The sequence below is a fragment of the Nicotiana tabacum genome, chromosome 13 (genome assembly GCF_000715075.1).
Source record: "Nicotiana tabacum cultivar K326 chromosome 13, ASM71507v2, whole genome shotgun sequence".
NCBI lineage: Eukaryota > Viridiplantae > Streptophyta > Magnoliopsida > Solanales > Solanaceae > Nicotiana > Nicotiana tabacum.
In genome coordinates, this window is record NC_134092.1 from 117,102,733 (window position 1) to 117,113,229 (window position 10,497).

At 37.2% G+C, this 10,497-nt stretch overlaps 1 protein-coding gene across 1 annotated transcript; it reads left to right on the forward strand.

Moving 5' to 3' along the window:
- Positions 1-1,593: 1,593 nt before the first annotated feature.
- LOC107804670 (uncharacterized) lies at positions 1,594-5,985 on the forward strand. Its single transcript, XM_016628592.2, has 2 exons — positions 1,594-4,558; positions 5,497-5,985. Exons 1-2 carry the CDS (start codon positions 1,882-1,884, stop codon positions 5,886-5,888), a joined length of 3,069 nt encoding a protein of 1,022 aa, XP_016484078.2. The 5' UTR covers positions 1,594-1,881; the 3' UTR covers positions 5,889-5,985.
- The last annotated feature ends 4,512 nt before the right edge of the window (positions 5,986-10,497 follow it).

Below are 10,497 nucleotides of genomic sequence, written 5' to 3' on the forward strand. Positions count from 1 at the left end.
GGAGATCGATAACATGATTATAAAGGAGCTTATCTTTCTGTTAATCAAATTCCATGTGCATTTAACTATAGATATGTATGTCATTTTAGCCGTATTTGTCACAGGGCAGATGTTCAGAGGAGTCCATTTCATGCATATATTTTTTTCTTTTTTCGTCTTCTTGGTCCTCTTTCCTTTTTAATTTTTATTACTATATAATTTCTTGATCCAATGGTACATATATGCAATAATGGTAGGCTGTTAAATGAATGTTTATTCTCCAATCTGCTTTTCATTAATTGACACATGGTTCGAAACTCAGTGGATAAAAAGCATGTCCGTTTACTCTTTTTCGTTTAAATACCAAATATTTTGTCCGCGACAGGGTTCCAACTCGTGATGTAAGCCTAATCCATACATCACGTGTCACTTGACGTCGTCTTTTTCATTTTATACATTTGAGAAATGGGTATAGAGTAAAGACTTAAAATTTGTCACGATGATCACAATCAAACTGATCCGAGTTCTCATTTTGCTTCTTGCTTTTAATTCTGTCTGTGAATAATCGACTAGCAAACTTTTCAGGAGTACAATAATATCAGGAACACAAGCAAAGTAAGACCTGCTAACTTAACTTGGATTGGAAACAAATTAGGACAGCTTGCTCTCCTTGTTGGAGAATAGGGAATGTGAATGCTAAAAATCCGACAATCACAAAGAATGGGCACTAGCAGCATAAATACGAGAAAAATCGTAAATAAAGATACCAAAATAGTAAAGAAAGCTATTTAGCTTACTATATAGAATATTAGAGGCGTCAACTTGGGCCACCATAAAAAAAATTATATTGTCAAATCATATATTTATCTAAAGTGTGGTGCACTCATACTCTTAAAATCGTAGAAACGTCTCTGTTATATGCGGCCCTGCTGTCAGGGGTGGAGCTAGCCCTTCGGATACGGGTTCGGTTGAACCTAGTAACTTTTGTCCAAATCTTGTATTTGTCTTAAAAAATTATTGAATTATGTACAAACTGTTGATTAAGAACCCAGTAACTTAAAAGAATTAAAATACCGAACCCCAAGTTTCAAATTCTGGCTCCGCCTGAGCCTGCTGTCAACATCACATACAACAGCGAATACGTTACATTATATAGATATTTGAACGTTCTCTGTCGTTATAAACCAGAATAAGACAGACTTCTCAGTTCTCACTAGTGAGAATCAAAGTTTGTCAATGAGACAGACTATCATTCCTAAGAAGACTTTGAGCAGTAGCTTTTGACTTAGTTTGGTTTATAGTGCTTGTTTCTTCCTCTCATCTTCTTCTGAGGAAAAATAGTGAGATGAATGTACTAAGATTTATAGTCATTTTCATAATTGCTTGACTTCTGACCCATAAGTTGCTCCACCCAACAGGTTATTAGTCCATGCAATCATCAAACACGCTGAAAAGATTATTAAGAAATGTTTTAGTTTCAAAGTTGACCAAATCAAAGCTTAGATTATGGTAACTTACTAATTGTTTACATTTCTTCACGAGTTGTAGTTGTAATGAAAATAGTTTAAAAAGTTGTTTTTACCAGCTTAAACGGCTTTCATTTAACTATTACTCTCTTTATTAGTCAAGTTGTCGCCATGTGACTAGGAGTTCACGTGTTTGAGCCGTGAAAACATACTCTTGCAGAAATATAGTGTAAGGCTACGTACAGACCTTTGTAGTCCAATCCTTACCCGGACCCGCGCATAGCGGGAGATTAGTACACCAGGCTGCTCTTAGTCATAGCTTCAAAATGCATTCCCACATGCAAGCCGGCAGTTGTCTCTTCTTGCTTTGTTATATACTTATATGTTATAACTTGAATTGCTCCTGAAATTTTCCTACTCACCAATTGCTGCAGGCATGAAGTCTTTTAATGCTTTCCTTTGTCTTATGCTTTCTTGCTTATTATGTGTTGTTTCTACAGTTGCATCTTCCAAACTTGCTGGAAATGAAACTGATAGATTAGCCCTTCTCAGCATCAAAGGACAAATAACTTATGATCCTTTTGGTGTTATGTATTCTTGGAACGATTCATTCCATCATTGCAGCTGGCAAGGCGTTACATGTAGCAAGCGACATCAAAGGGTGACTTTGCTGGATTTAAGCTCCAAACAGCTTGTAGGAACAATAGTTCCTCATATAGGAAATATGAGTTTTCTTAGAAAACTAACTCTTCGAAATAACACCATCAACGGTGAGATACCACAGGAAATCGGAAGATTATTCAGGTTACAGAACTTAGAGCTCGCGAACAACTCATTTACTGGTGAAATTCCAGTGGAACTTTCAAATTGCTCTAGGCTCATATATCTTGATTTGGATGGTAACAGACTGACCGGGAAAATCCCTGTGGAGCTTGGTTTGTATTTAAGAAATCTTCAGGTACTTTTTCTTAGATCAAATAATTTAACAGGAGAGTTGCCATATTCTTTAGGTAATCTTTCATCTCTAATTGCCTTAGCAGCACCAGAGAATAGATTAGAAGGAAGTATACCATATTCATTAGGCCAATTGACTAACTTGAGCTATATTTCTCTTGGTGCTAATATGATTTCTGGTGATATTCCCATTTCACTCTTCAACTTATCATCTCTTTATCATTTTGCTGCTCCAGTTAACCAACTTAAAGGAAGTCTTCCTATAGATATTGGATCGACTCTTCCAAGTCTTCGCTTACTTTATTTGCACTCGAACTTATTGAATGGAGTGGTTCCAAGTTCCATTTCTAATTTAACGAGACTTGAAATTATCTCATTATCAAGAAACCAGTTGTCCGGGAAAATCCCTTCTCTGGAAAATCTCCATAACCTTCGGGGACTAGGAATGCATTTCAATAATCTTGGAACCGGGAGAGAAGATGACATGGATTTCTTTTCTTCCTTGGTTAACATTACCAGTTTTCGAGAACTGAGTTTGAGTGTGAATAATATAGGAGGCCAGTTGCCTAAGAATATTGGCAACTTCTCAACCAAGTTTAGATCTATTGGTTTTGCTAGGAACAAACTATTCGGACGAATACCTGATGGATTTGTAAGTCTCAGCAACATGGAAATAGTAAGTTTGGAGTATAACCAATTGACTGGTGAATTTCCAGTTAATCTTGGCAAACTTCAAAAGCTCAAGTATTTCTATGTTAATGGAAACAAACTTTCTGGAAAAATCCCTTCTTCCATTGGAAACTTGACATCCTTGTATGGACTTAATCTAGCTCAGAACAATTTAGAAGGGACAATTCCTTCAGTTCTTGGAAATTGCCAGTTGTTGCAAATGTTGTATCTTTCTGGAAACAGACTCAGCGGCGCAATACCAAAAGAGGTCCTCAGTATCTCAGCCTTGTCAATCCAACTAGACCTGTCCGGAAATCAGTTAAGTGGCACTCTTCCCCTTGAAATAGGAAGTTTAGTCAATCTCGGGTATCTTGATATCTCCGATAACAAGTTATCTGGAAAACTTCCTAGCACTTTAGGAAGTTGCATTAGGTTGGAAAATCTCTATGTTCAAGGTAACATGTTTGAAGGTGTGATCCCGTCGCCTTTAAGCTCCTTGAAAGGGCTTGCATATTTGGACTTTTCGCGTAATAATTTCTCTGGTGTTATTCCTAAGTACTTTGAAACTTTTTCATCCTTGAAAAGCTTAAACATGTCGTTTAATAATTTTGAGGGTGAAGTACCCCAAGGGGGAGTTTTCAGTAATGCAAGTGGAGCAATAATCAGCGGAAACAGAAATCTTTGTGGAGGTTCTCAAGTGCTAAAGCTACCACAATGTAAAGATTCAATGCCAAAGAAGGGAAGATTATCACCAACTCTAAAGATAATTATTTCTGTTGCTTGTAGTTTATTTGGAGTAATGCTAGTTTTGGTAGGCGTAGTTTTCTGTATTTTAAGGAGGAAGAAACATAGCGCTTCACCCTATTTACCAGATGATTCATTTTTGAAAATCTCCTATGGTGAACTGCTGAAAGCAACCAATGGATTCTCTTCAGAAAATCTCATTGGTAAGGGTGGTTTTGGTTGTGTATACAAAGGAATTCTTGGTTCAGATGAGAAAAATGTCGCGATCAAAGTACTTGATTTGCAGCATAGAGGAGCTTTAAAGAGCTTTATTGCAGAATGTGAAGTTCTAAAGAACCTTAGGCATAGAAATCTTGTCAAGTTAGTAACTGCATGTTCAGGTACTGATTTTCAGGGCAATGATTTTAAGGCCCTGATTTACGAGTTCATGGTTAACGGTAGCCTGGACGATTGGCTGCATTCATTTTCCATTGATGGAAGTCTGCACGTACTACATCTAGATCTTTATCAGAGAGTAAATGTTGCAATTGATATTGCTTTCGCGCTAGAGTATCTTCATCATGGAAGCCAAATACCAGTTGTTCATTGTGATTTGAAGCCGAGCAATGTCTTACTAGACATGGACATGACTGCCCGTGTTGGCGATTTTGGTATGTCAAGGTTCCTCCAAGAAACAGCTCAGCAAACTTCACCAAGAAAAACTAGCACTATTGGTATTAAAGGATCAATTGGCTATGCAGCTCCAGGTAACTATTTTAATCATTCTTATTGTAAATTTTACACAACTCAATCAGGGGCGGCTCAAGCACATACGGGGCCTAAAGCCAAAGTTTAGTACGAGACCTAAATTTTTTAAAAAAAGTTATAAGATATGTGTTTTATTTGAAGTCTATTCTTCTAACTTTTTGAGGTATAAAGTTGTTAATAATTTTATTTATAATCGATTTTCTCTAATAATTCTTGCTCGATTGATAATATAGCCAACTTATCTAATCTTTCTTGAGATATTGTTAATCTTAGATAAGATTTTACAAAGCAATAAAAGTATAGAACTATTAGAAGCTTAAAAGTATTGCTGAACACTTGAACTAGTGAAATCTTGGAGAAAGAAGGCGAGTAATAATATCAAAGAGAAACACAAAAAATATGTAGGGTTTTCGAAAATACGGAGAGATTGAAAAAAAAGAAAGATTAACTTGGACAAATTAAGGAAGAGAGCAAATTTTTTAATGAAGGAATAAAAAATGAAAAACTAAAATTTATGAAAACTATTCATCTACACATTTTTAAGTAAATCAAATTATTATTTTATATATATATCTAAAAAGTTTTTTCCTTTATATTAAAAAATCTAGTTTTGTATTAAAAATACTAAATATTATTTTTTTAAATACCTATGAGCCTATTATTTTTAAAAAAAATGGGCCCCCTAAATTTGGGGGCCTGAGGCACACGCCTTACTCTACATAAGGTTGGAGCCGGCCCTGAACTCAACACACAGTTGACTGGTCGGCCAAAAAATAATTACATCTGCTAGTCAAATATACAAAAAATATACATTGATTACGTATAAAATATGTATATTGTACATTAACAGTAGTTTCCCTTTAATTTTCTTGGATGCACTTAGGCAATAATTACAAAGAGGCTGTCTTTTGATATGACATTACTGAAATATTTGCAGAATATGGAATGGGAAGTGAAGTGTCAACTTTAGGTGACATATACAGCTATGGCATTATCATATTGGAGATGATTACAGGGAAAAAGCCGACAGACGACGCCTTTTCAAATGGATTGAACCTTCACAACTATGTTAAAATGGCTTTCTCTGCTGGTAGAGTTATAGAAATTGTTGATCCAATGATTTGCCACAACTTGCAAGAAGAGGAGACCACCAACACTATTGCTGAAAGGAAAACCAAAGATTACATTAGAGAGTGCTTAATTTCTATGTGTAAAATTGGGATTGCCTGCACCATGGAATCACCAAAAGAAAGAATGGGACTTAGTGATGTTGTTAAAGAGTTGCAGTTAGTCAAAGAAACTTTATCTAAATGTGATCGGACATTATGATCATTTAAGTGCACTTTATTTGAAGTATATGTAAATGTATTCAAGCTGCTTCTTTAGAGGGTAAAATATGTATCTGGCCACCGAAAGTTTGAGAAATCTAGTTGAGTAACCTTCTGAATACTATAGAAATAGTTAAGTGACTTTTCAGTTACAAACAAAAGAAACATGACTTTACTAGATAATTTCAAATAGTTGAATGACCATTTGAGTAATGGACTCATACAACTCCGCAACATCATCATATCATAAGATATAATAAGTAGTAAGATCCAAAGTGAAAGTTGAATTACTAAATTGTCCTATAAAAGCTAAATGAATTTCTTTACCCTTCAAGCAAACACTACTAAAGTAAATTGTTTTGTATAAAGATGGAATTACTCATTCTAATAAAGTTTTAAAAAATGGAGAATTTAAGGAGTTGTATTGAATAACTCAATAATATGTTAAATTCATTTGGCTAATTTAATACAAGCCAAATTCATCTACTAAATGCAAATTATCACTAATTACCCATTCAATATATATGAAGTTTATTTAGCATATATTGGCGATAGAGTTTTTTTTTCCGGTCAACCGACGAAATTACTTTATATTAAAGACAGTTAAAATTACATGGAGCATTGGGCCTGCTTTGCCGCGGGTTACAAAGAGAAGATGTAAGTAAGTCGCTGGGTTGATTCATATGAGAGTCCATACTATTACATCCAGTGGATGGTGCATCTAAACAAAAAAGAAATAGGAATGATTGGTGCAGAACTAGTAGTTTTTCTTAGGTCGACAATGTCGTTTTGATCTGCACTTAATTCGTTTAAAAAAAAGGTTGGCGGTTGGACTAGTAGATTCAGGTTTTCTTCCATTTCCATAGTTGTTCTATATTGTGCTAACCTATAAGCAACAAGGTTCTGCTCCCTGTATGTATGCATAATGCATGGTCTACCCAGTTGGCGGAGCAAGTACCCGCATTCAAACTATATAGATGAGTAGTGCATGTTGTGGTTTTGTAGCATAGATATTACCTCTATAGAGTCCATATTAATTTTCAGTGGTGTTACTTTGTGTCTCCAAGAAATTTGTAATCCTTGTAGCAAAGTACACAGTTCCGTTGAAGTGGAGTCTCCCGTTGGCCTGCTTCCAGTATACCTTAGTATCCAATTGCTTGTTGAATTGCGGAAGACCCCTCCCAATCCATATTTAGGAGGCGTGCCAGTGGAGGAGTCATCAGTATTAAGCTTAATGGTTCCTCCAGTGAGTGGTTCCCATTTGACGTACATTGACTTAACTTATAGTCGTGTAGCATCCTTTTGGATTATATAGTGGTATTCTACCGCTTGAGATATGATATGTTGAAAGGTAGGATTTCTGTCAATATTTTCAAAAATCTTTTTATTGCATCAGTGCCAAATATACCGTAGGGCATACGGTAAGAGTATTTTGGCTGGGATTTGAGATGGCATTTGTTGGGTGGTATAGATGAGTGATAAGTGGGGATTTTGACTAGTTATTAGCGCCTTTTAGCTTTTATTTTAGTCTAAAAGTATTGAATTGTATTCCCGAAACTAATGAAATGTGCAAAATTATTGGAATGCTGGATGTTGGACTCCCGAGATGAAATCCGACTAAAAAATGAGTAGTATAAACACAAGGCAGTAAAAGGCACAAAAGCTTACAATGTGCGGTCCGCAGAATTTCATCCGCTGCCGCAATCAAAGAAGAAAAACTCAACAAACGTTTGAGCAAATTGCGGATCGCACATGAATTGTGCGGCCGCAAAAGCTGGGCTAGGATCCAAGATCAGAGAGATGACAAAAAGCCAAGTCCAGAGTTTCCTCAAATTGCGGTCCGCACAAAATTTGTGCGGCCGCAGAAGATTATCTTGCGGTTGCAATCATACTATTGCGGACCGCAAAAGAGTACCTTGCGGCCGCAGTGCTAAAGCTGTGAACCGCAGAAATATTGCCCCACGGCCGCAGTTCAGAATTGTGCGACCGCAGAATTCCAGCTCCTGCCGGATGAAGAATTGTGCGGACCGCACATGGAATTGTGCAGTCGCAGAACCTCCCGAAGGGCATTTTTGTACGAAATTTCTAGCCTTGTATAAATAAACGAGTTTCACAAAATTAGGTCAAGTTTTTACATCGGCAAGTACTGTAGCCGTTTTTCTTTGCCTCTTTTGGAAGTTTACTATATTTTGGTGTATTTTACAATAGATTTTATTATTTTAAGCTTACAATATGAGTTTAATTAGTCTGTCTTCTTCTTTTTCTTCAAACCCAAGCATGAATAGCTAAATTTTTACTAAGGTTATGATCCAACCCTAGTATGTAAACCGTATGGGTATCTAATTTGCTGCTTGTTTATGATTTGGTATTTATTATTTAGTTCAGTTCATGCTTTAATTTGTGGAATTAATAGTTGCAAATATTAGTTCATGCCTATTTGACTTAGTCTCTTCTTGAGAAAGAGAAACTTAGTCTAGAAAAACTTGGCTAATAAGGAATTGGATCAATCGAGAGATTGATTAACCCAATTAAAGGGTTCAACCTAGAGATAGTAATAACTCGACTTGAGCATTTATCACTTGTTTTGTGTGATACCCATTTGGTCTTGAGAAAGCCAAAATGGCAAAATGGCATAATCAAGGCAATTTAAATTCTAACAACCATGATAATTGAAGTGGTGGAAACAATCAAGGGAATTGGCATAACAACAATAATCAAGGAAATTGGAATGGCAATAATCAAGGAAATTGGGGAGGTAACAGTCAAGGTGGATGGAACAATAATCAAGGCAATCGGGAATCGGGTTTTCAAAGGCCCCAGATGTATCGACAACCGAAAACCTCATCTCCTTACCCTTCCCAATGGTCTTAGCTCTTCCAACAATGAAATGGGGCATATTGAGAACATGTTCAAGCAAATGATGGACAAGAATGTCGATTTTGATGTCCAACTTGCCTCACACAACACATCGATCCGCAACTTAGAAGTTCAAATGGGGCAAATCTCTCAAGCTCTAAATTCCTATCCTAAGGGGGCACTACTAAGTGATGCGGTGGTGAACCCAAAGGGTAGGAACAACACGGGGCATGCCATGGCCATTACTACAAGAAATGGAAGAGGTGGGAATGCACCAACCTCAAGTCAAAGGCAACTTGTGGATGATGAGCAAGTGGTACAAGAAGAAGAGGTACCGAGCAATGTGATGCAATCAAATGATGAAGTTCGAATTGATATTGATGACAATGTGGAAGAGACTCTAGAGGAGGTGAACCCGTCTAGGGATCATATTATTGACATACCAGAGCCGGTAGTGCAAAAGTCTAAGGCACCATTGCCTAAACCTCCACCTCCTTACCCTCAAAGGCTTGCCAAGAAAAATGGTGAGAATCAATTCAAAAAGTTCATTCAAATGATGAAGAGTCTCTCAATCAATGTGCCATTAGTGGAAGCTTTGGAACAAATGCTCGGTTATGCAAAGTTTGTGACGAAGAAGAGGCCAATGATTTTTGAAACTATCAAGGCCACTCATAAAGTAAGTGCAATTGTGCACTCAATGGCTCATAAATTGGAATATCACGGCGCTTTCACAATTCCTTGTACAATTGGAAGTACCGAGTTTGCTAAAGCTCTTTGTGATCTTGGGGCAAGTATCAATTTAATGCCCTATTCGGTTTTCAAGACGTTGAGAATTGGGTAACCAAGACCCACCTCTATGAGATTGCAAATGGCCGATCATACCATGAAGAGACCGTTGGGAGTGATTGAATATGTATTGGTTCGTGTTGATAAATTCATTCTTCCGGCGGATTTTGCCATTCTTGATTGTGAAGTGGATTATGAGGTGTCTATTATTCTTGGAAGACCTTTCCTTTCTACGGGGAAGGATCTTTGTGATGTGGAAGCCGAAGAACTCAATTTTCGGGTGGGTGGTGAAAAAATAGTATTCCATGTGTGCAAATCCATACGGCAACCAAATAGCAACGAGGTGTGTTCTTTTGTGTACTTGGTGACCGATGTTATTGTTGATGATACAAGTGCCACGATCAATGTTGGTGATATGTTGGAGGCCATCTTGCTTAACTTTGATTATGAAGAGATGGATGGCTTCATGAAATATGTGAACTCTTTGCAAGGAATGGGGTCGTACAATTATGCACCCCAGAAACTATCCTTGGATATTGAAAATAGAAAAACTCCTCCTACAAAGCCTTCCATTGAAAAGCCTCCTACCTTGGAGTTGAAGCCATTGCCTCTACATCTTCGGTATGAATTTCTTGGCCCTTGTTCTACTTTGCCGGTTATTCTTTCCTATTGTTTGACTAACGTGCAGGTAGATTCTACATTGGCGGTGCTATATAAGAGGAAGAAGGCCATTGGGTGGACATTAGCGGATATTCGGGGAATAAGCCCCGCATTTTGCATGAACAAGATCAACTTGGAGGAAGATGCCAAACCATTTATTGAACATCAAATGAGACTCAATGAGGATATGTATGAGGCCGTCAAAAAGGAGATCATCAAGTGGTTGGATGCCGGGGTTGTCTACCCCATTTCTGATAGTTCGTGGACTTCTCCAATTCAATGTATCTCAAAGAAGGGGGCATGACGGT

What these genes read in the sequence shown, in the direction of transcription:
- LOC107804670 (XM_016628592.2), top strand. Translation starts at nt 1,882, where the DNA reads ATGAAGTCTTTTAATGCTTTCCTTTGTCTTATGCTTTCTTGCTTATTA. An exon ending in AATTGGCTATGCAGCTCCAG is followed by an intron (nt 4,559 to 5,496) that starts GTAACTATTTTA and finishes AAATATTTGCAG; the next exon opens with AATATGGAATGGGAAGTGAA.